This window comes from Grampus griseus, assembly GCF_964374135.1.
Source record: "Grampus griseus genome assembly, chromosome: 1".
Classification (NCBI taxonomy): domain Eukaryota; kingdom Metazoa; phylum Chordata; class Mammalia; order Artiodactyla; family Delphinidae; genus Grampus; species Grampus griseus.
Window position 1 is genome coordinate 18,125,070 of NC_139017.1, and position 26,819 is coordinate 18,151,888.

Sequence of the window (26,819 nt, forward strand, 5' to 3'; positions counted from 1 at the left end):
ATAAATATGAAGTACAATACAAGAAGCACACAGACCCAGCTGAAAGGCACGCGGGCGCAGCACTGAAGCACAAGGGTTCTAGAGCCAGGAGGCCTGGGTTTGAACCCCAGCTCTACGCCTTATTGCCTGTCCTCAAGCAACTTACTGAACCTCACTGTGCCTCGGTTTCTAGAATTTATAAAATGGGAACATTACTCTTTTATATCATTTTTAACAAAATTCTAGAAATCTTTTCCATTTTATCTGAGGAAACAAATACTTAAAATTAATTTTAAAAATTCTAAAGAAAAGGTTATACTGATACAACAGAGCAAGATGAAATAGGGTTTCTTTCAGGAGGCTACCTTACTGTTCTTGTTGACATACTGCTTAAAGTCCTCGTCTTTTCCCAGTACGGGCTTTGTGATCAAGTGCTCGTAAGTGACACAGATTGCTGGGACAGGAAGAGCACGTTCGGTCTCGGCAAGCCATGTGATCTTAGTGGTTTTCTTATAGTCTTTGTTCTCCAAATTCAATTTTGCATCAAGAGATACAATTTTTCCTTCTGCATTTCTAAAAATAAGATAGGAAAGTGTTTTCAGAAAACAAACTTTAACTGCCACAAATGCACTATTTTGTTCTGTACCTGTAATAAATGGATAGGGAATTTTCTTTGGAAAAATTTCAAATAAAACATTTATTTGAGTTTCTATAGGTGCCAGACATTACTTGGTTAAGAGATGAATGAAGTCGAGTCCCTGCTATCAAGATACTAATATGTGGACAGATCCCCCATACATCTGATGAAGAACATGAACATATTTATGAATTTTAAAGTCACCTGGACTAAACATTAAAAAATCTAAAATACTGTATTTTCAGAACACTTATCAATTACTTGACATCATATGTAATGACACGACAACTGATATTTCAGAGTTTACTAAATTAATCTTAGCATACTATGTCCCATTTGTGTAATCATAAGAACTGGTTAAAAAAAAAAAAAAAAAAAAAAGAACTGGTAAGTGTAGCACACTATAATAACTGGAAAGTTCATATTCAGCACAAAACGATTGAATTTAAAGTAGATTTTAGTGTCCATCAACAGAGTAATGGATAAAAAAGATGTGGTACATATATACAATGGAATATTAGCCATAAAAAGGAACAAAAGTGGGTCATTTGTAGAGACGTGGATGGACCTAGAGACTGTCATATAGAGTGAAGTAAGTCAGAAAGAGAAAAACAAATATCGTATATTAACCCATACATGTGGAATCTAGAAAAATGGTATAGAGGACCATATTCGCAAAGCAGAAACAGAGACACAGACGTAGAGAACAAAAGTATGGATACCAAGGGGGAAAGGGGTGGGGCGGAAGGAATTAGGAGACTGGAACTGACACACATACACTACTGATACTAGGTATAAAATAGACAACTGATGGGAACATACTGTATAACATAGGGAACTCTACTTAATGCCCTGTGGTGTCCTAAATGGGAGGGAAAGCCAAAAGGGAGGGGATATATGTATATGTACAGCTGATTCATTTTGCTGTGCAGCAGAAGCTAACACAACATTGTAAAGCAACTGTACTCCAATAAAAATTAATAAAAAAAATTTAAAAATAAAAAATAAAGTAGACTTTAGGATATACAGAATGTTATACATACAATTTCTGTCCAAAGGATCTCTCCACCATGCAATCGCATTCTGAGAACTAGATGATAAAAGGGGGGCCTAAAGCATTAGAATTATTTTTTATATCTACATGCTGTCGTTTTCAACATCACAAGCAATATCCTAATACCCTATTAATGTAATGAAACATATATGGAAAAAAACCTTAATGTGTCCAGAATTTGCAGCATCTATGCCTGGGTAGATGTACCAGCCAGCACCATCAATGGGTCTGAATTAGGTAATTTTTAATAAATGAATAAACATAAAAGACTTTCCTTCCATATTTATTTGAAAACAAACAAAAAGTTCTTACCTGTGTATTTTAGTAATGTTGATGTTGCCCCAATTTATAAATGTAACCGTCTCACCCTCTGACAACGTCTCTGCGTCAGCACCTTCAATGAAAACTTTAGGACTATACCAGACGGGTTTCAAGCCAACATCAGGATTCTGATTAAAAAAAAAAAAAAAAAAAAAGAGAATGCTGGTTGAAACAACAACTATTGAACCCAGTATGAAATTTATACATTCATTCATTTTATTCCTTAACAAAAACAGAAGTCATCTGTATTAGTCTGATTCCCAGCTCTGTGACCCTGGGTCAGACACCTGACCAATAATGTACTGGAGTCAGATGAGGGTGGTCTGCCCCGAGATTACTGCCAGCCTAAAACAATCATTCTTTGTTTTTAGAGCTAAGACAGTATTTGTCTCACAGTGTCCCTCCAACCAGAATCTGCTTTGCTAGCCTCAAAAATCTCACTGCTTTTGCAGCAAAGGAGAAAATAAAGTCATTCCTCATCAGTGGCTGTGGAACGTCACTATAGGAACAGACGTCATCTTAGCAGGAAATGGTAGATCTTTCACATTTTAGGAGACAAATTTTAAAGACAGTAGCATACACGTACAGAAAGATGAATTTTCTGCCTTTTCAGTATATATTACATGAAGAAGAAAAAGAGATCCGGAAAATAAAAAGAATGCTATATTTGTTAATTTTCAGATTTTTGTTTGACCGAAATCTAAAGAAAAAAAAGTGTAAGAAGATCCTTTGAATAAATGTTAAATAACACGCATTCAATAATTGTTCACTGAATGCACCAATGCACTTGAAAAAAGTCAGTATGTTGCAACAACTTATACTATGCTGGGCTCAGAACAGAATACTGACAGGCTAAATATAGAACACTTTGTGAGGGAAAGGATAATGAAAATTCCACAGAGCAAACTGAGCAATCCAGTCATCATTTAAAGTGTTTCCTAATCAATTAGTTATTTAACTATTACTTATTCTTTATTATTACAAATAAGCACCCTTAAAAGTTTTATTCTCACCGTTCAAATTTTAAAACATTAAGCTTCACATTTAAGCTGACTGTAGTGGGCGATATGATACATCAGAAACCACCATTCACCTGGTTGAACCCATCAGATGCAAGATAAAGGCAACGGTAAAGCCAAATCGATCTCACACTCACTCTCTCTCTCACACACACACACACACACACACAGACTCTCTCTCCCCAAGTCTTATTAGGGGAACCCTTAAAATAAGTCTTCCAAATTAAAAAGAAGCTAATGTCATACAGAGAAAGGCAATCATAGGCTACCACTTAAAACATTTATAGCTGTTCATGAAACATCACCTTACACCTGAGTAAGTCTATGAACATAACATAGTTATGAGTAAGGTTATGAATATATTAGTCTATTAGTATATGAGTGAGTTAGTCTATGGACGTAAGCTTCATTGGATAATAAAGATATTAACAGACAACTCACAAAGCTGGAACAAAAGGATCTATTTTTTCTTCAAGACTATGAACCTAGCAGTTATAACCGTGTGAGACAACAAACATGGCTTAACTAAGAAGAACTCCCTGCTACCTGTATTTAAGATTTATATTCCGAATTCAGATAGACAGATATCATTGTCACTTCACTGATATTTTCTAAAACAGAGCCAATGGCAGCATGATAGACTCTGGACTCAAGCTGTGATTCAATACTATTAGGTCAAATGTTTTGGCTTAAAGGCAACAGCGAATAACCCAGCTAATAGAGAATGCACCTCAGCTTTCACACAGAGATAAGAGCACGGATTATATAATACCTCCAAGAAGAAATAAATTCTTATTATACACTAATATGCTATCTCCACAAAATAAAAAATAGGCACCGAGTGTAACAGTTCTGTGGGATGTGCTGTGGATAGTAACACCGCTAGAATAAATTTCTTCAGTAAGAAATCCACAAAAACATTTACTTCCATTAGTATCAAATTCTTAAACAGCTCATACAATTCAACATCAAAAAAACAAACAATTCAATTTAAAAATGGACAGAAGAAGTGAACAGACGTTTTGCCAGAGGAAATGCAGATGGCCAACAGGCATATGAAAAGATGCTTAACATCGATAATCATCAGAGAAATGCAAACCAAAACCACAATGAGATATTGTAACCTTGCACCTGTCAGACGGCTATCATCAAAAAGAACACAAATAACAAATGCTTGGCGAGGATGTGGAGAGAAGAGAACCCTTGTGCACTGTTGGCGGGAATGTAAATTGGTGCAGCCACTGTGGAAAACGGCATGGAGGTTTCTCCAAAAACTAAACATAAAAGTACCATAAGACTCAGCAATTCCACTCCTGGGTATATATCCGAGAAAAACAAAAACACTAATTCGAAAAGATACATGCACCCCAATGTGCATAGCAGCATTGCTTACAATTGCCAAGATATGGAAGCAACCGAAGAGTCCACCAACAGATAAATGGACAAAGACGTGGTGTGTACACACACACACACACACACACACACACACACACACACACTGGAATACTCAGCCATAAAAAAGAATGAGACTTGCAGCAACATGGATGGACTTGGGAGGCATTATGCTAAGTGAAATAAGTCAGACAGAGAAAGACAAATACTATATGATATGACTTACATGTGGAATCTAAAAAATACAACAAACTAGTGAATATAACATATATATATATGTATATATATACATACACACATATATACATATACATATATATACATACATATACATACACATACATATATACATATATACATGCATACATATACATATATATACACATATGTATATACATATATACATATATGTATATACATATATACATATATACATATATATACATATATATGTGTGTGTGTATATATATATATATAACATATATATATATATATATATATATATATATATAAAACAAAAAGAAGCAGACTCACAGATACAGAGAACAAACTAGTGGTTACCAGCTGGGGAGAGGTGGGGGACAGGACAATATAGGGGTGAGGGGTGGTAAGTACAACAAATGGGTATAAGATAAGCTCAAGGATGTACAACACGGAGAATATAGCCAATATTTTGTAATAACTGTAAACAGAAAGTAACCTTTAAAAACTGTATAAAAAATTGAAAAAAAAATTTTTTTAAATCAGTATGAAATCCTGACAAATAATGCTGGATCAAAAATGGTCCCCAGGGCTTCCCTGGTGGCGCAGTAGTTGAGAATCCACCTGCCGATGCAGGGGACACGGGTTTGTGCCCCGGTCCGGGAAGACCCCACATGCCGCGGAGCGGCTGGGCCCATGAGCCATGGCCGCTGAGCCTGCGCTCCGCAATGGGAGAGGCCACAACAGTGAGAGGCCTGCGTACCGCAAAAAAAAAAAAAAAAAAAAAAAAGGTCCCCAATCATGCTATTGCCACCGAAGTACATTTTTCCCTTTGATTATTCTGCTCCTTTAACAGAGAGAACAACATTGGTGAAACCGGAGAGTGACCTTCGGGTGTCTGGCTACTTCTTTCATCTCCTCCTGGGCCTCAGGGATGTCCACCGGGATCACCTCTTTCTTCAGTAACGCGACGTATCGTGGAGCCACCGGGTCAATAACCTGCAACAAAGGCGTCCCTGTGTTAGAACATTCAGAGATTTTTTAGAACTTCATCAATAAAATAAGTAATAGCACAGGAATAACAACTGGCATTCTTTGTTACTGCATTTACTAATTTTTTGGTTTACCAGCTAACTCTTCTCTAACATTTAGCTGTCAAGTAGAAAAAAGAAAAACAATCATAAACAAAGACTGCATGAAGGATTTAGAGTTCCCTTCCAAGAGTAACTACTGACAAGTGAAAAGAAACCAATAGTTAAAGCATATTAGAAATATTCCGAAAGTAATTTTTAACTATGATATTAGAAAGGAAAATTATCCTGTGGGGTTATGTAACAATCCTACAGGTAAATGTGATACTCCATTTTGTATTGTTGGAGAAGACTGTTTTGAAGGAATATAGAAATATGTGTTTTAGTATCATTTTCTATAAGCAGTGTTAGGCAACACACCACCATCAAAAGCAGAACAGCATTAGGTCACTATAATAAGGCAATTCTATAGAGTAAAAGTAAACAAGTATTTCTACTGGTCTGCATGCTATATATATATATACACACGTATATAGGGACCACTGTGTTCCCAAGGGCCTGGCACATGCAGGTAGTCAACACATATTTACAGGTTAACTGAATGAATGGTAGTACTCATTACATTCTAACCTACTCTACCTCCAAAACAGAAGCAGCACCCCCTTCTGGATCCGATGTATCTTTCTCATTTCACTATTCCATTTAAAATTATCCATGATGACCAATCACAACAGCAGTATTTAGATACTAAATAAAGCATTTGGAAGAAAAATGTAGACAGAAGCAAGTGCGAAGTCAAATAGCTAAGTAAAGTAATGAAAGTCATTTTCTTCCCATTAGAAGGATGCAGGAAATAGTGGTATGGCTAATTAAACCTGGCTGTGCCTTTTGGTTTATATTGGGTTTTTGTTGCTATTGTTTGGCTGGTATTTTGTTGTTGTTGTTTGCTTTGAGAGTATTTCTCAGAAATTGTGAATGAACTTAGAGAAGAAACCATGCTCAGAGGGTCAGTCAGAAAAGTCTGAAAAGCCATCTAACTTCCCCTTGATTGCTACTCCTTACCTGCTTATATTTCATGCCAGTACTAAATCAGCGCCAGCCCCCCTCTAAACTTACTGTTTCATTCTTTCCTTCCCTGAGGTTTAAAAGTCATTCTTACTGGTTAAGGGTTCCTTCTTTCAGCTTCTACTGGGTTAGAATGATCACAGATTTAATTTGTGACTACTCAGTTTAGTATTTAAGCCAGTAAGATACAATTTCTTCTTTTAAAGAAGCTAAAACTAGACGATCCAACCTGAGAAACTTACTTCAGTTCACTGCAGCTCAGTTTCCTCAACTGACAAAGAGAGCAGAAGACTGTTTCTCACACTTGACTAATTACAATGATCCCTTAGGGCACTGGCTGGCACAGAGTTTCATGCCACTTAACCCTGAACGACAACGATTCTAATCGTCTTAAGTAAAGTCTGGAAATCTTTTTTTTTTTTTTTTTTTTTGCGGTACGCGGGCCTCTCCCTGCTGTGGCCTCTCCCATTGTGGAGCACAGGCTCCGGACGCGCAGGCTCAGCGGCCATGGCTCACGGGCCCAGCCGCTCCGCGGCATGTGGGATCTTCCCGGACCGGGGCACGAACCCGTGTCCCCTGCATCAGCAGGTGGACTCCCAACCACTGCGCCACCAGGGAAGCCCTGGAAATCTATTTTTAAACAAGCATTCCGTAGGATGGTTAGGATCAGACAAGTTTGGGAAATCTTGGATTAAAAGATTTAAGTCTTTTTCAGTTCTAAAATTGTACAATTCTCAAAATCTCTGGACCAGTGGTTTTAAATTACTCCAAAAGGTCCAGAGACTCTTCTTCTGAAGCTGAGGGTTCTGCTCTGAGACAACGGTATCAAGAAAATGTATGATATTAAATGTCAAGTCCCCAGAGTTTTCCCCAGTCAGTTCCAAAACCCTGGCAGTCAGACCTTCACACTTCTGGCAACTTGACTGAAAGAATCTCCTCTGGAAAAACTGCCTAGTCCAAGAGATGAGATGTAAGGTTACTGACGCTGAGGCTTTTCAATTAACCGGCCAGCCAGACCATCTTACTGTGAGGCACAGCTGACAAGCCCAATCTTTTTCTCAGGGCTTCCAATCCCTCTCTCAGTCCCCTGTGTTAAAGATGAGCAGATAACCAAGGCTCATCAGATGTCTGAGAAATGCCTTTAATATCAAAGAAAAAACAAAATAAACAACCTGGAGGAAAGACATAAGAAAAAATACCATTGATTATATTATAACCATGAAATAGGAACAGGAAGTTACTCTGAAAATTCAAAGCACAAACGAGAAATCTTGGAAATATGACAGCATAAATGAAAAACTCAACAGAAGTTGAGAAGATAGGGCTGAGTACATCTACCAGAAAGTAGAGCCAAAAGATGAGATGGAAAATGAGAGAAAACAAAATTAGAGCAACAGTCCAGGAAATCCAACATGTGCTCAAGAAACGTTCCACAGAGGAGAAAGACAACATAGTTGAGAAAAAAACAAAGAAACAGAAGGAACTTAGGAACATTTCCCAGAACTGACGGAATGAGTTTCCAATCTGGAAGCCACATGTTCTTCCAATGGATATGAATGAAAACAGACCCACCCCAAGGCACATCACTGTGAAATTTCAAAGTGAAGAAGCTGTTCATATGAAAGTCTCAAAAATCTTCATCCCATGCTCCCCTTCTCAGGGAGCTACCAGAGGATATAGTACAGCAAAGCAAAAAGGCAATAAAAAGAGAAGGAAGATCCAAGAACCAGATGATCCATCACAGAAGAAAAGCAAAGGGAATTCCCAGGATGATGAGGAAGATTGACCTGGGAGCACAGCTGGGCTTCAGAAGTTAACAGGCCTCTCATCTAGATCAGATGTGAGCAGCAGGAAGGCCCCGGCAGAGACGTCTCTAACGTGACACTGAAATACCTGAGGCATGTGAACATTTTGGCAGGAAATTTAGATAACTTGCGCAGAGTCTGAGATGGAATTAGAAAATTAAACAAACGAGGGAAACAGAACAAAACAATTAGCCACAAGAAAGCCAACGAGTTATGAGAAAAAATAGGAGACCTAAATCCTCCTCTTCCATTGTGAAAAGTAAACTGATGATGCCTAAAGCAAACAAACAAACAAAAAATCAAGAAGAAGCAAAACACACATCTCATTTAGAGATATGGGCAATAAATACCAAAAAAATTATCTAGAAGAGCTGAAAGTGATTTATCTAGCGAGAGAAAATGGAAGGAAAGAAGACAGGGGAATATGCTGTTCATTTAACAGACCCTATAGAATTATCGGCCTGTAGTGAAATGTATTTCTTATATTTGAACTAAATGTACACGGATTATTAATGAAAAGTATTCCAATGTTAACTCTGCCTATAAGTTTTGAATGTATTTATTAGTAACTGCAGCAACAGAGCGAACCAATTAATAATTCCATTATGTATCCAAAAACTGACTAAACACAAAAGACAAAATAAATTCAAGACACATGCGAGACAAGCAACTATTTTTTGAGGCAAGGCATCAGCACAATCAAGCAGCAATACAAAGAAAAAGAATTTACAGAACACAATCACAGAAACCATAGTTTAAAACATGGCACTTCAATGATTTGCCTTATTATAGTGTCTAAGCATCTGCTTCCAATTAACAATGTCAATATGCAGTATTCCTCATTTGACTTTTATTTAAGACACAGCTTTTTTTTATTTTAAGCTAGATTCAATAAGACACAGGGATTATAATTAACGAACCTTCAATACAATTCAATGAAATCTGTAACTTTAAAACTCTATGTCCTCTCAGTAAACAAGGGAACAGTAGAATGGAGTTAGCCAAATCTTCCCTTTGCCACTAAGAAAACTAGAGGACATGTTTTTTTAAACTAGGAATAATGCATTTCAGTGGGTCTGTATAAGCAAGTCTCATATAAATGTGATTGTGCTTCAAAGCTGTATAACATCTCAGGTTATAACATGTAAGATGCTAAAAGCTATGTGCTAAGTAAGGCAAATAAAAGCATTAAGTAATACCTTCTTACAGAGAGCTCGCAGCTTGAAAGCAGAAAAATGAAATGCAAAGTGTTCAAAAAAGATTTAAGGAAAAAACTGTTACCATTCCCCATAACTCCAAGTTTGTTTTAATCACTGTTCTTGTTTGGTATAGTTTATAGGCTTAATGCACTTTATATGTTTAAAAAAGTAAAACATTCCATTTTCCTGAAAACTCTGCAAAACTGTAATATTCTTCACAAAATTTTCCCTGCCATGAGCACACTAATGAATTCTACATGTAATCTATTACTTAGGAGTTAGGCATGAAAAAAAGAGGACCAGGAGTCAAAACATGTACCTTTTTGTTAAATGCCCAAATTTTGTCCCATTCCATGTTCACAACGGAACGTGAAGAACCCTAGAAAAACAATAATAGAACAGCTTAAAGGGCAAGAAGTATTAACCAGAATATTTTCTTTAAGTCAAGCATGCCAGAAAATAAACCCAGTCAATGCTTACAAGTTTACTTCCACTGGAATATAAAACTTAGTCTGTACACACTGATCTCGTTACCCTGAACAGTTAGAGTCAACAGTCACAGATTTCACTGGGTGAAAACACCACAGCTGCCTTTGTCCAACCCTAGCATAGTTTAGGACATTCTCAATTTTCCACTACCGTAACAGTGTTTTTTCAAAAACATTCTGCCCTTGCATTATAAGCAACAAGCAAAGAACAGAAAGAACAACAGGAGTAATAAAGACTAAAAGGATATTATTAGATACTTAAAAATCCAAACAGAGGAGCTGGAAAAGAAACTATAACTCACCTGAGCAGCAATAAACTGTTTCAGTCCTTCAACTGTCATCCCTCTTCTCAGCACACCGCGAACCGTAGGAAATCGTGGGTCATCCCTGGGAAATACGGCAAGTTTTAAGAACCAAGGAGACATTTTTAACGTGTAGGTGCAGAGAGTACAATATACCTTATTGCGTAACATTATATTCCGTTTGTTAAATATGTGGACTAAGAGCTGGTTATAATAATTAGGTAGATCATAATACCACTGAGCCCAAGTTCATGGAAGAAGAAAGCTGCTTACTAGTCAAAAATTACTCAGTAAAAGAAATGCACTACTGGAAACAGTAAAAGCACATTTGAAAAAAGACACAAAGGTGACATTTTCAAATACAGAAAACATATGCATTACAACATTTTTATTTGCTTTTTGCTTTTTATTTAACAAACATACAAGATCCCTATGCTACATGTGACCATGAGACACAGATAAGAGATGGTTAGCCTCTCATTCATGTACAAATACACTTTATAAAGCCTTTTGGGTTGTAAAAAATATACATGTTGGTTATTAATATTCTGCAGAGATCTGCAAACTTCCGTAAGTTTGCAATAACACCCTTTGTATGCGGCCCAAGGTAAACTTCCCCTTTATCAAATTCAGCTCCACAGTAAAACAGTCTAAAATCACATATTATTCAATATATACTTAATATGTGTCACTATTACATGATACTAATAAAAACTAATACATTCTTGTTAATTCATGTAAAAAAAAACATTCTTAGGCTTGTAAGTATGGTAACCCAACTGAACAGGTTTCATTTACATGGATACATGCCTCTAAGATGACTTTAATTTTTATACTCATCGTTCTCATGGAAATCCCACATAGGTTATTAACGTGCTATAGAAATTTTCAAACTATAGGTTATTAATGTGCTACAGAGATTTTCAAACTTTTTCTAGTCCCAAACATAGACTCCATCTTTGTGCCCAAACATGGGCACTCCATGTTTGCTGCATTAAAGCAAAAGAGAGCAGTACCTGAGAACCTGGATAAAATAAAGACAAGAACCAGAAACCCTATAGCCTATCCATTTCAACCCCTCCCTTTCATCCTCCCCACCCCTCAAAGCAGTTTAAAAATTAGTGATATACCATGTCCTGACTTCCTCTCAAAATTCTAGATAAGAGCAAACATACCATCCGTCTACTAGTCCTTCATTGACAAACCACGTGAGCTTTCTTTTGGATAGCACTGTGTTGTTGAGATTTAGCCGACTATATTCCCAAATGTATGGTTTTCTTAGGCCTAAAGCTTCAATAATCCAGTAAAACTGTTCATCTCTGTCATGGTATTCTGTTGTTCTCAGGGCATGTGTAACACCTTCAATGCTGTCAACTATGGGGCAGGCAAAATCATATGTCGGATAAACACTAGGAAAAAAAGTGAATATGTTGAAAATCAATGAAGGATTTTACCCTTTTCACCTCAGATTAGGCATTATAAGCAGCAGTACTAATTTAAAACATAATTCTTTACAAGGTAAGAATTCCTTAAAAACCAACAGGTGTTATGACTCATAATACTCAAAGTACATCAAAACATTTTTTTTAATCAGACTTTGAGGACAATGCATCAGTTACCCACTGAATACTCAAACACAAAAGCAAATATGCAACTTAACAGACAATTGGATACTGGTGCAGTGAATTCTATAATCATATTCCTGTAATGGCCAATGTAAACCATGGTAAGAAGCAATAATAATTTCAAGGGAATTTAGCTTTTCAATATCTTAAATAATCCCACACTCAAGTAAATCGCTAGGTTTAATACTTTCATAAGTAAATGCATTCAAGAATAGAATGTTTCCTTCTCTGTCAAGTAAAAAAGAAAATTAGGTTGATTAAAATTCCATTTAAGATGGAATAGTCTTAAAAACAATTTCTGCCCAAAATAATGTACACAACACATATATTACTGCATTATGCCTTCTAATTTTTAAGATACAACTTCATTAAGATGCTACTGCACTATGCTTTGCAATTATCTGATACTGAAAATGTGTATCCAAATTTACTTTTCAAATATATTCAAAGTATCTGTTCAGTTAAACAAGGAGCAATTGCCCTGTTAAAAATGAAGGACATATATATACACACATGAAGTGTTTGTCCAGATACAGATACACATACCTGTACCCACAAGTGTAAAGAAAGTTATATTAGCTACTCAGGAAATCATTTACATTCACCAATCTCTTCAGAAGTTACAATTCAGCATTTGTATGTAGTAGGTTTCTTCAAAGTATAAGAAAATATATTCTGTGGTTACTTTATAAATTAATGGCCAGGTGGGGGAGATTTAAAAAAAAAAACATCTATTAACCTGAAAACCACACAGAAAACTAACCAAAATTAGAAAAAACACGATACTTTCTTGTTCATATTTCTTTAAATCTTCTATCATGTTTACGAATAAACTTATGTCTAGCAAAACCAAAGTTTATAATAGGAAAAGAAGTATCTTCATCTAAAGAAACACACCACAGCATACCTGATCAATACATAAAATGCAACTTTAGGCAGACTCAAGGACTTTTATAGATGGAAATGATCTTAGACATAACCTAGTATAACATTAATTGATAGGTAAGTAACGAGAGGCTACATGCTTTACCGAAGGCCACGAATGAACAAAGATCCAGATCTCTTGACTATTCTGCAGCTACTCCCTACTCCATGTTCACAGAAGCATCAAAGCAAAAGCATAGTAAGCTACCGAGCATAATGAATGAAATGCACCTACTTGTATTTATTTCCAGTTCTTGGGTGTGGCTGAATTTTGCAGCGATAAAGCGTTGGGTCCCTCATGCACCCATTGTTACTACTCATGTCAATTTTTGCTCGCAAACAGCAGGACTGACCAAACTGGCTTCCTTTTTTCATTTCTTCCCACATTTGTAGATTCTTCTCAACAGCTATAAAATGATAGTTACACTATAGTTTATCTAATGTATTACTCATCTGGTTGAATTCAAATTATTTTAACAGCCTTATAATTTGACAGAAATTTTCACATTCTGATTTTATAAGCACACTCCACGAGTTTAAAAGTAACGTAATAGTTCCAATATCTGATACCAAGAGTAAATGCATTGTTTTTTTAATGAAGAAATTCCACAAAACACTTAGGAAACGTACTCTCTCTCTGTTTTAGAAGTCAATACATTCCACTGATGTAGCACTGATGAAGGGTAAGAGATGATGTCTAAGGCCTGAAGGCTTCTCTCAGCCAGTGTTTTCCATGTTCCCATCATGGCACAACTGGCCGGTCAGTCGCCCCCTCCAATTTAACACTGGGTGTTGGAAGCAGAAGCGTTCTGTTCCTTTGCCACCTCACACCCATGGGACAGACCGGTTTGACCCGGCCCAGGCATTGATACTGCAGCACATGCCCATCTAATGAACACATCTCTGGCTGAGAGCCTGAGCCCCTTGGCTCCCCAAAAGCACCTTCAGTCATTCCAGCAGAAAGCAGGATACTCTTGGATCCCCAAAAATGAGAGATGATAGAAACAGTGATACAAGTTTATCCCAGGGAAAAAACTCTATATCCCCACTGACTACGGTCCTACCTATCTCAGGTAGGTACCTGCTCCATATGAATAAGAAAGAACTGTTAAACAATGATTCTCTGTGGAATCTACTGAAGATGCGATGGACACTTTACCTGTTCTCAAAGAATCAGGTTAGGTCTAAAAGTCCAGTTGTTAACTATCTCTGAAAATGTAGAGAAACATTTAAAAGGGGGTAAAAAAAAAACAAAAAAAAAAGACAGACTTCCATAACACTTTGAATTTACTACACTTCCCAAATGTGACACTCAAGATTTAAGTATAGGGCTTCCCTGGTGGAGAAGTGGTTAAGAATCTGCCTGCCAATGCAGGAGACACGGGTTTGATCCCTGGTCCAGGAAGATCCCACATGCCACGGAGCAACTCAGCCTATGTGACACAGCTACTGAGCCTGCACTCTAGAGCTCACGAGCCACAACTACTGAAGCTGCGTGCCTAGAGCCCGTGCTCCGCAACAAGAGAAACCACCACAATGAGAAGCACGTGAACCACAACGAAGAGTAGCCCCCACTCGCCACAACTAGAGAAATCCCGTGTGCAGCAATGAAGACCCAACACAGCCAAAAATAATTAATTTAAAAAATATATATGTATACTAAAAAAAGACTGGATAATAAGATTAAAAAAACTTAAAAAAAAAAAAACATTTAAGTATAGTAGTGTGGAAGTTCCGGAACATAATTACAGAATAAAAATTGCCAGATTCAGAAGCTCAGAACAAGTAATAACAAAGATATACTTTTTTGTTAAGTGATATTTCAGACATAGGGTAGCATCAAGCTTACATATTATATTCACATTTACTCGCACGCTGACAGGAAGATGTGGGTATGGCTAACATTATCATCAAACATTCTAATTAGAAAGGCTAAGTATTTAAATTGAGAGAACTACAAAAAGCTGCAGAAGGAATTACATGGAGTGAATGCAGTGCAAAAGACTACAGGTAACAAGTGAGATGCTGAGGGCACACACATGCTAACGAAGTAATAACAACGTAGAGATGATAGAGAAAGAGAAAAGGTTTCTAAGAGATGAATTAACATATGAAACATATTTCCAAACATGCTTCAAACCATCATCTTTCACAGAAATCATTTTCTACTGAAGCAGAATACAAGAAGAATATCGATTAAAATATAAAACACTAAATGTGCCTTACAGTTTTTTCTCTGTTTGGATTCTATCCTCTGCTCACGTTCTGCTTTCATCTGCTCAGCAGGAGTATCATCCACATAAGCCTTCCCTTCCTGAATTAGCTTCTCTGCATATTTCATTATAGTTTCAAAATGATCCGAGGTGTAAGTAAATTGATCTGGTTTGATATGCAACATTGCAACATCTTCCAAGATAACCTGCAGTAAGAATCCGAAATAACCATCAGTTTATCTTTCGCATTTTCTTGTGTATTTTCAATCCTTGACACTGCATTTGGGCAAATGTAATAATACACCATCAGTCTTACAGAGCCTGGAAATGGCTGTGGAAGCTGTATGATATTAGATCAGAAAAGAAAAAAAAAACAAACAAACAAAAGAGAGAGATATTCATTATACTAGCCTCCAAATTTTCAGCTGAGAAAGCTGATCTCATGGTGCTTTCCATTTATTCTGGAAAAGCTGATTATTATTGGTCATGCTGACAATTATTTGCCCTCTCTTTGAATATATTACAGTGCTTCTAAACAGATGATATAAGAGGCTAGGAAACCTTCACATTTTCCAATACCTACTTAGTGTTCGTTTCATTCATAAAATTATATGACAAAAAGGAAACCTGCCTCTAGTGACCAATTCATTTAAGAAAGTGATACTTGCAGGAAAATGTAACACTTAAGTAAATTCTACAACAGCTTGAGGAGGAAAAAAATAAACTGACGTTTTTTGGTATGGGAGCCAACAATTCTTGGCTTAGGTCTCAGGCAAAGAATATAGAGATGAGCAAAAGAAGCAGCTACGAGAACAAACTTAAATTTTCATACCATGAAGGTACCAGGTCACCCTCTAATTTTAATCAACTTTACTGACAAAGGGTCATCACTACACCAATTACCTTCTCAAAATCTTCCTTTTCTTTTTCAGGATTTGTGTCATCAAATCTCATGATCAGTTTCCCTTTAAAGTTAACCTGGTAGTGCTGGTTCAGAAGAGCAGCTTTCGCATGCCCAATGTGTAAGTAACTAAAACAAAAACATTTTACAAAGAAACTCATTAACATGTTTTAACTAAATACTTAAACTTAACCTTTTCGAGGAGATGAGAACTAAACAGAAATCCTTCTAGTTGGTATTCCAAGTCTTATTTTATTTGCTAACAAGAAGTACTGTAATAGAAAATCTGCCCCTGAGGAAGAAAAAAAGACTACAACATTTATAAAATAATCATGAGAAACAATTTCATATGTAAACTCTCACAAAGGAATAAGTTATTTACAAACATTACAACCTTAAGGCTAATCTCTATTTTCCTTTTTTTTTTTTTTTTTTAACTGAGGAATGAAAGGTAATTTAGTTAGAGGAAAACTGCTTCCAAAACTGTTTGCAATGCTACACAGTAGTGGATCTTTACTAAGACCAGATGCTACTGAGAACTGGCAGCCCATCCATTGCAAACAAGACAGAAGCACCTCTGAGGATGCCACTGTGACTGTGACAAATAAAAGAGCACATGAGAATTAGAAAGCCACAAGAAAGCACTTTACTTCTCTAGGCTTTAGTTTTCTCAGAAGCCAAAATGAAAAGATTTTAACTAAATGATCTTGAAGGTCTCATCCAGTACCAATATTCCACAGATCACAACCTATGAAAACACTATTCTGTTCTATGGGCAGCTGACCATTACATAGAATAAAATAAATCAGAGGCACTGTTAATATTATTACATATCAACATCCTCCTCTATCAATGAAGTGGGTAAAAAGCAATATCCTAAACCACTATTGTTGAAAATACACTTTTCATCAATAACAGCAGCCACAGTTGCACTGCTCTACAGTCACCTGGTTTCATGCACACCTCTGATCTCAGTTGATATCAAGAGCTCCGGGAGGGAAAAGTACAATGATATGCCTTTATATCATTTCTAAAATCAGTCTATTTCTTTAGATAGTCACACAGCATTCTAGGTCAATGATTCAATTTTAAAGAGTTTATATGCATAGGTTAATGCAGACAAGTACAATGCAATGCATTTAGGGTTATTCAAAACTTTCTGCATAAAATAAAGCACCATAAGTAACATCCCAGATGAGATCCTGGAAGAGAAAAAGGACATTAGGGAAGAACTAATGAAATCCAAAAAAGTATGGAGTTTAGGTAATAACTATATATCAATATTGGTTCATTAATTGTGACAAAGGTACCATAGTAATGTAAGATGTTAGTTAACATTAGGGAAAACTGGGTACAGGTACAAGGTAACTTTTGGGGTTTCTTTTTTTTCCTGCAATATTCCTATAAATCTAAAACTACTCTAAAATTTAAGGTTTATTAAAAGTAAAACAAAGGACTGTGAGTTCTGAAAACGAAACAGAAATACTTTGTGCAGTTTTCACTGAAAGTGTTACACCCAATAACATGTTAAGAAGAGAAAAAAGAAGACTAATAATCACTGACTACCTACTAATTGACAGTTAATGTGCTTTACATACAGGAATTACCCTTAAGAGGTGTGATGAAATCAAACTATTACACTTAAAGATACTATCTCTGAATCTAAAATAATGTGTGCAATTCTAACAATTCTAAACCTCAGAAAAGCTAACAGGACTATAAAATATTCACAAGATAAGTAAAATAATTGGCTCAAGAGACAACTACATCAGGAGAGCTAAAGAAAAATATGTTCCATGCTGCATTAGTTAGTACTGATGCTATATTGGGCTTTTCCCACACAAAACAGACATAGGCACATAATTTTCAGTCATATGGATTCTAGAGCCAGACAGCGTAGGTTTGGATTTGGCAAGTTGCTAAAACGTTGTATGAATCAGTTTCTGAAACCATTTGGAAAACGAGATAATAACAGTGCCTTCTTCACAGGGCTGACAGGATTAAACAAGTTACTACACGTAAAGTGCTTGGTAAGTACCTGCACATAACAGGTGCTATCTATGTGTTAGCTATGAATACGAATAAAAGGCAAAATTCAAGCCTTCTGGCCTTCATGAAAGACACAGGAAAAAAAAAATGATTAAAAAACCAATTATAGAAGACTTGTTTTGCAGTATAAGGAGATATGATCAAAATTATGTATGTTTTTAAACCTGAACACTGACTTATATTCCAAATTCCAAAGCTGTATTCAACTGTTGGACTGAAATGACATAACTCACAACAAATAAACATATTTTATACAGTAAATAATAAATATGAGGAGCTCACTATTCCAAGAAGTGAGAGTGACAGAAAATATAAAAAGATTCAAAAGGGACAAATGTTCAAATAGCATAGCTATAAACAGCCATGGCTAAAAAACTAGCTTTTATCAAACCATTAAAGTCACTACCCAACAGAACAACCATGACCTCTCACACCAAGAACACAAGAGCAGAATATTGGGTGGTAGGGACCCAGGATATCTGAGGGAATTAAACTATGTAAAATAAGTATTATTTATGACTGACTCCACTTAGCTATCAATCAATCATTTAATGATTCAGTCTGTGTATTTCCCAGAACCGTTATTTCCCCTTCATCTCCTTCTACCTGTCCTTTATTTCACCACCTAAATCGGCAAACTTAGAAAAGCAGAGAGAAAATGTGGAATTCTAAAACTGGCTTGCTGTTAATGGCACTTATAAAATAGCTTGTGAAGAACTATATTAAGAACGGCTAAAATAAAATTGTTTCCTTATCTGCCACTTCCTACTGTCTACATACTCCATTTATCACAGATGGGTAAGAATTTGCCTATAGAATACAAAATCTGAAATTAAACAAAATTTGGGGGAAAAAAACCATCTCATGTGTAAAATATGACACAATACTTTCCCAATGGCTAAGTTCCTGAGGCTAACTGCTTTAACAAAAGGCATTTTATTATATTAGCATCACTGGAAGGGTTCTTTTACAAAGTTCGTCCAGCATGAGTCACAGAGACTGACATGTGCAAAGGCAGAGACTGCCCTCAGCCTTGGGGAATGCTGGGCAAGGACCCAGGCAGACCCATGCCGGTGGCTCCAGCCAGAGCAGTCCTTTTCCCTAACAAGCTAGTCATATATTATTATTTTCTATGGCTGCCAAGAGTGAAAAGGGTTTTGAAACCTACTAATAGTGGAAACAAATGAATAGGAATGGGCTTTTCAGGACTCCACTTACTTTATCTGGGAAAAAAAATAACTTAAAATACGTCTACCATAACTTCTTCTGCTAACTGAAAGGATTGCTCAGGGTACAAATACAAACCCTTATTAAAAGATACCCCCAAAATCTCAAAATGTAAATAAAACTTAAGCCTTTCTATTAATGGATGTTTTTCTATTTACAATTAAAATTCTGCCTGGAATAAAATTAAAATGTTATTTTTCCTATTGCTTTAATAAGCAAAAATTACAAACTTTTTATAAATTAACTATCAATAATTTTAAAACTATTAAGACGTTTAGAATTTTAACTCCCACAATTAAAATCTTACTTATTTCCTTCTGTATATCAACCTATTGATTTTTAAAGTATTTGATAACTGTCTTAAAGCTTTTCCACTAAATGTATCCAATTATAAGTTATATTTTCTTACCCACTAGCCTCTGGAGGAAATCTGACAGTAACCTTTCCCATCTCAGCACCTGGAAGCTCAACAAATTTCCCAACATCTTGCTTTTTCTCAGGTACCTGAAAAGCAGAACAACAACAACAACAAAAATAGTTACATGGTTAAATGCTTAAAAAATAAATTCATTCAACAAATACTTACTCAGTACCCACTATGCACCAAGCATGGTTATGAGAAAAAACTGGCTAGAATACTGTCCCTGCACTTGAAGATTCAAAATCAGCTGAAGTTAACCAACAGCATTTAGGATCATCAGGAAAATGCTTAAAAGGAGGCAAGAACCAAGCTGCACCTTGAAAAATAAATGCAAATGTATCAGATGGAGAGTATACCAGGGCAGTCATTCTAAGAAAAGGAATAACAGCACAGGTAAGACTCAAAGTCAGGGAAAAGCAGTGCAATGTTAGGAATGCATGTTGAGTGGGTAGGCAAGACGCTGACAGTCGATTAAGTCCAAAACATGAAGGCCTTTATAAGGTTGACTTTTATGTTTCTGGCAATGGGGAATCCTCAGGGGTATGGAATTACTTATCTGTATTTTCTAAAACTATACCCAGTACAGTGCAAAGTCTCAACGAGAAAAAAGAAGAGACCAAAAAAAAAAAGGAAGTTCAGTGATGAGATTATGGTCTTAAAACAAACTGGGGGTAATGAGGTCTCAATAAAAATCAACAGCAGTGGAGAGAGAAAACAAATCTATAGATACAAGAAATAATAATGGAACTTGTTGACCAGTTAGAGGTGAAAGTGGTGAATACTTTCTCAGAACAACTGAGGTGACTGTGGTGTCTTTACCCAAGCAGACAACAGTTTTCAAATTGTACTGCATCGGAGTAAAATTTGTAATATGTAAATATGTAAACATATTCTCTGTAATATGTAAACAGATCAAAGTAGAGCGACGCTAACTGGGGGGAAGGCCTTTTTCTACGGTATTCAGTGTCACATCTTCCTACAGAATCAACAAAAAGGCTCTACAGAACCCCAGGACTCAAAGGTCACAATGGTTCAAAACCCAGAGAATAGAAAATCTGGGAGGAAGAAAAGATGGTATAGTTATAAAATAATTTTAGTTACTTGGACTTTGGATTTCCTAAGGGACGCACACTAGATGATCATAATCATCTAGAAATATAATTATGAAGATTAAGGCTTAACGTAGGCAAGCAGTTAAAGGCAAGCCAAGACTCAACAATGACAAATTCTTCCAAGAAGATCCTTTTTAATTGATCAGGGAAAAAAAAAAAAACAACCAAACTATGAACATAATTTTCTTTTCAGATCTAAGATCTCAGGCAGACAAGATGTGAGCATTAAAAAAAATTTTAAAGGCTTACCACTTTAGCTTTGCTTGTTGAAACATTCCACTTGGTACCTACTGACTGGAAGGCCTGCTGGGCTTCAAGAAAACCAAACCAGCGTTTTACATGAACTGGAGCTTTGTTCTGTTCCAACTGTTCCTGCCATGCAGCATTTCCTATTAGCAAACATAATTTTAAAACCATTCAACATATCTGCAAATTCAAAAGCAAAGTTCCAGTCGTGGTTAATTTAAGTAAATGAGATGGCTTAAAGCTGTGCTTCTATAATGCAATTTTAAAAATCTGGGTACACATGGAAGTGATTTCTAATACTTCAACATATTTTAAGAATTCACAAAAATTAATTTAAAGTATTTTTTCATTTCAGTTCACTAGAGTGAATCCTAAATCCTACCCTCACCGCTGCCACACACCCACTACAAGGCCAATGCTACATTTCATAATTGAGGAAAAGCTTTAAGTGGATCCACTAGAGAACAAAATAAAAATCAAGATCAAGAAGTAGCTCTTTTCTTCAGTTGTAATATCAAAAATGGTACTGAAGGAAAGTTTACATAATTCTTTAGCATCACAAAGCTACCTCCATAAGATATTATCTTCCTTTTATGAACATTAACTCAAAAATCAAAAGACCAAAATGTCATAAACCTACAGATGAAAAGTTCTAGCTAGGAAAGTCCTTCATTTTACATTGGTTATTATTATAACAATTTAATTTAATTTGGAGAAAAGGTTAAGCCACAAAAAAAAGTACAGAGAGGGAGTTCTCTGGTGGCCCAGTGGTTAGGACTCCATGTTTTCACGGCCGAGGGCGCAGGTTCAGTATCCCTGGTCAGGGAACTAAGATCCTGCAAGCCGCGGGGTGTGGCCCAAAAAAAAGGTACAGAGTATATTAAAGAAATTTTAAAAACGCTCACATAACCCAGATTTAAAGAATGATAAAACATTTTGGCATATTTGCTGCAGGGTTTTGTTTTTTAAATAAACTAACAAAATTCAAGCCCCCTTTGTGTCTCTCATCAATCCCATATTCTGACTACTCATAGAAGATGGAAAAAGTGATCTCGCAGAGAAACAACTCCAGCTCACCCCGCCCCCCACACACATACTGAACAATCAGAAACAACAGTAACTGGAGTTAAGTAATGGCTGAGACAGGAAAGGTGCTGACATAAATGGGATGAGGAACAAGGCCAGCTCCAAAGGCAAGAGAGGAGCTGCAGTGGCAAGATGGGGCCAACCTCCAGGGACAGCAGAGGATGGGGAATTCCTGTAACCAGAGAGGAATAAAATAGCCAGGGAGGTCGTTCCTTTGTGAGAAAGTCCTAAGTGACTGCCATGAGGTAGATAGATGCTCATATACGTAGAAATATATGTACTTCTTATCCAGCAAAATATTAAATAATTAAAATAGAAATTCTTCAAGAAGAATTACTGATACCTTTTAGGGTGGCCCAAACACATAAATCTGCTAAGCTCAAGGAGTTTCCAACTAAGTATGTTCTCAGAGATAGGCAATGACTGAGTTCGTTGATTGCAGAAGTAAACAAATCACATGAAGACAATTTTGTAGCACTAAACTCCAACCAGTGATCAATCTGTGAAAAGAAATGCATCCCAGGGTTTAGAGTTAAACAACCAAGCAAACAAACAACCTCAGTTAGAACCATGCCTGTCTCATCTCAATTACAGAATTTACCATTACGTGGATTTAACTGTAATTGCCTGGGATCTAAACTGGCACTTAAACACATATGGTTATTTTTCTCTGTTTTCTTTTTTTTTTTTTTTTTTTGCAGGGGCGTGAAGAGGCACTTCAGGGAAGAAAAAGGAAAATATGAGAACTGGAAGCAGGAAGGAATAACGAGCCTGACCGAATGCAACAGACAGCACCCAGCCAAACAGATTCATCCACTTGCGGAATTTAAAAGTAAATACTTGGAAACTATTCTTTGTATTCTGAATTTTGTAAGATTTAGAAAAGTTAGAGCTGAATACAAACAGGGAAAAAAAAGGCATCTACCGTGCCGTATTGAAAGTTAATCTACTACTGCTATAGCTAATAAGGTATATACTTAAAAAGGAAAATGTGTGTGACCCTGGGCCCTTGTAACTTTTCAAGAACTGCTGCCTCATCTGCCAGGTAAGAAAGCTGCATAAGAGCATAAGATGACCTTTGCAGTCACATCCAGCTATGAAATTCTAGGAATCCAGGAAGAGGAAGACAGCACTAAATGACCCAACAGCTGGTATGGGTTTGAAAGTGCAAACTTAGGAGCTAAGACTTTTTTTCTGAAAATAAAAACAGATGAGAATTCCTTAACTTGGTCTCTGATTAACACTCTGTTAATATCCTTAAATAGAGTAATAGTCCATAAGCCAACAATAAAATGAAGTTCGCAAAAGAGCCAAAGCCTAAATCAAAACAAAATAAAACACACTCAAGGAAACGTTCATTCCTTACCTCAGTATGTTCCAACAGGTTAGAGCCATACAGCCCAGCTGTAGTTGCAATTCTAGCCAAGTAGCGAAGTATGGAATTTATATCCGTGAATACCACATTTCTAGAATATATAAGTATGAGATAAAATATTACTGTGGCTCTAGCAAATCAGTAAGTCATGAGACTTATGAAAAATGTAAAAATAGAAATCTTATAAAAGATACAAATATATGCCATGTATTTTCTAGTATAGTAAAAAAAATAGATCTAATTTGTTCTTTACTCTGTTCTATCAAATTCTAATTTGTTTTGAGATGTTCAGCTAAATCCAATAATTCACTTCAGAGTAGACTATCTACATGATGTTTCATCTTTCTAAAACTATTGGTTTCTACATGTCTATTCAGTGGTGAAAATAGGAAAATTGGAATATCGAGAATAAAGTGATTTAAAATAAATCAAGGCAATGAAGCCAAGGATATACCATCATAAAGAAGCTGGTTTTATCAACTTGCAGGTAAACATGGTAGATCAAACCTCATCAAAACTGATCCTATAAGGAAAGAGACTAAGGAGAAGAGACAATAGCAGTAAAATTTCAGAAGCTAGAAAGCAGATGGAGTTAATAGGCCTGAAAAAACTGAATCTTAACTGGACAGTGGACAAAGCTGAAAACCAACCCAATTTAAATTTTAGAATCCTCTAAAGACTTACGAATCAATGAAACCAGGTATCCTTGGAAGTGAGAGTGAATTGGGACTAAAATAAGGAGGCTTGGTTGAAAGTCTACTTAAAAATCAGTCAGAAACACAGATAGCTCCAAACCCTATGCTGCAGAGCTTGGCTACTCCCCTTACCCAATCCTGGCAAAAACCGGAGCCTTATTCTCTAAAGACTAAAACAGAGGGTCTCTCAAATGAGGGAAATCTGGCACAGGTGCAAGTTGGGCTATAGAGGTAACAAAGAGAATAAAAGAATACACGTATACTGGATGCTGAGATCCTCAGCTTTCTTCCCACCCTCAGCTCCCAAAATATTCTGGCACCAGCTCTCCTTCACCTTCCGAACAGGAGACTAAAAGTCATCTCTGGATAGATAATCTGATCCACCCAGGAAGAAAAGAACCAAGGATGCTAACACCAGAAGTTCCTTCAAATGAGCAGCTCAGTCAGATCGCCCCAGAGTAAAGCTCAGAACTGACAGGCTCACCTTGGAGTTCAGAACTTGTAAATAGCTTTACTCTCCCAGTCAACATCTAAGAAAACCATAAGAAGTTACCAAATATCTGAAGAAAGCCTTTAACTTAAAAGGTAGCAACCAAAACAAACACACAGATGTAAACTGAACAAATCAAGGAATAGAAAACTTTAAAAGTAAGTGAATAAATTTCCTCTGAGCAATGAAAAAATACAGTGCAGGGCTTCCCTAGTGGCGGAGTGGTTGAGAGTCCGCCTGCCGATGCAGGGGACACGGGTTCGTGCCCCTGTCCGGGAAGATCCCACATGCCGCAGAGCGGCTGGGCCCGTGAGCCATGGCCGCTGAGCCTGCACGTCCGGAGCCTGTGCTCCGCAACGGGAGAGGCCACAACAGTGAGAGGCCCACGTACCGCAAAAAAGAAAAAACAAAACAAAACACAGTGCAATCGTAAAATAAGAACAGGATACTATATCTAGATAATAAATAACAGAAAGCTCAGATACAAAAAATGTAACAGCAAAAACAAAAACTCAATAGAAAAACAGAATAAAAAAAGTTGAAGAACTCTCCAGAAAGTGAGGAAAAATGAAAAAAAAAAGGAAAGTGAAGGTGACACTTTAAGAAAATAAGAGGACAAATCCCAGCACCCACATAAAGAACAGAAAATGGAAAGTTATCACAGAAAATATTTTCTAATTCCCCAAAAGAGGATTTCTAAGTTTCCACATTAAAGGGAGCAATCAAGCACCCAGAAGAACAGATGAAAAATAGATCCAGACTAAAGCATATTATTGTGAAATTTCTAAATACTGAATCCTAAGGGAAGAAGTCCGCAAACTTCCTGAAGTCACGCAGAAAAGATAGGAATCAGAAAGGCTTCAGAAGAGAACAAAGCAAACAACAATAATTCCACGGAAAAGTAAAAATTGTACATGAAGAGCAATCATACATACGTTGTATACGTTGCATACATTGCCCTTCCCCAATACAAGTCCTTCTGTCAGTTTATTATAGACCATTTAAACCATTTCAGAATTCTGCATCCTGCTTGAGAATACCCTTGAAACCCTCTTTCAATGTGGTCCAAATCCCACCATCTGGCAAAATATTCTTAAAAGGACCTGAAACCATGTTGTGTTTATTCCTTAGTTTCGTTAAACAAGAGAATGTTTCCCTTCCCAGTTCTTTTAAATTCTTTTCAGTGGGTTCCAAAAGAAAGAGGTAAGTCCGAGGGCACGCAATCTTCCCTATATCCTGGGATGCAAATAATCCTTCTTAATCAAGAACATACAGTATATGCTCATTACAGAAAATTTTGAAAACACAGAGAAGCAAAAAGAAAAAAACAACCCCACAATTCCAAAACTCAGAAAGAAATAATATTAAAAGTGCTGTATACTTCTCATTTTTTTCTTTGTAGATATGTAATTTTACATTTATGTCTTGCTTTTTTACTAACATTAGATTATGAACATATCCACCATTAAAAATTCTTCATAAGCCTTTTTTTCACAGATGCCTAATATTCTATGCTGTGGACTTACCAAATTTATTTCCTATTATTACTGATTTTAAAAACTTCCAATTTTCCACCAGAATACATTACAACAGAATTAAAAACCCATATATATAAATCCTTCTGTACATCTCTAGTTTCTTTCTGACAGATTAGATATATGATCAGATAGTGTGCTGACAGATATGTCTCTGGATATAGTTCTTTTAGAATGAGGAAGAAAGTGTATTTCTTTTTAGGGACCGTTTACCAGTTAGCAAGTGAAACAAGCATAACATTTAATCCTAAATATTTTCAAAATGCTGTTCAGTACTGAAAACCAGATATAAAAGCACTTACTCAGATACATGAAGAATATTCTCTTTCCCTTCTTCAACAGAAATGCTGACGTTGTCTTTCACATGTTCTACTGCCAACAAAGCTCCTAAAAATGAGATGAAAAGATTTCTCTTTATAAACAATGT

The 26,819-nt window shown here is 36.4% G+C and overlaps 1 protein-coding gene across 1 annotated transcript in view; it reads right to left on the bottom strand.

Annotated features, from left to right (window-relative positions):
• The window catches only part of EPRS1 (glutamyl-prolyl-tRNA synthetase 1), a 68,505-nt gene that overhangs the window by 37,859 nt on the left and 3,827 nt on the right, over window positions 1-26,819 (bottom strand). The window contains exons 2-15 of the mRNA XM_082652023.1: window positions 26,695-26,779; window positions 23,664-23,763; window positions 22,641-22,797; window positions 21,215-21,354; window positions 19,842-19,936; window positions 16,159-16,285; window positions 15,269-15,461; window positions 13,278-13,449; window positions 11,669-11,902; window positions 10,494-10,578; window positions 10,023-10,082; window positions 5,492-5,602; window positions 1,983-2,119; window positions 345-552 (exon numbers count right to left, since the gene is read on the bottom strand). Of these exons, the coding sequence (XP_082508149.1) occupies window positions 345-552; window positions 1,983-2,119; window positions 5,492-5,602; window positions 10,023-10,082; window positions 10,494-10,578; window positions 11,669-11,902; window positions 13,278-13,449; window positions 15,269-15,461; window positions 16,159-16,285; window positions 19,842-19,936; window positions 21,215-21,354; window positions 22,641-22,797; window positions 23,664-23,763; window positions 26,695-26,779 (1,904 nt within the window). The remainder of the gene's footprint in view (window positions 1-344; window positions 553-1,982; window positions 2,120-5,491; window positions 5,603-10,022; window positions 10,083-10,493; window positions 10,579-11,668; window positions 11,903-13,277; window positions 13,450-15,268; window positions 15,462-16,158; window positions 16,286-19,841; window positions 19,937-21,214; window positions 21,355-22,640; window positions 22,798-23,663; window positions 23,764-26,694; window positions 26,780-26,819) is intronic.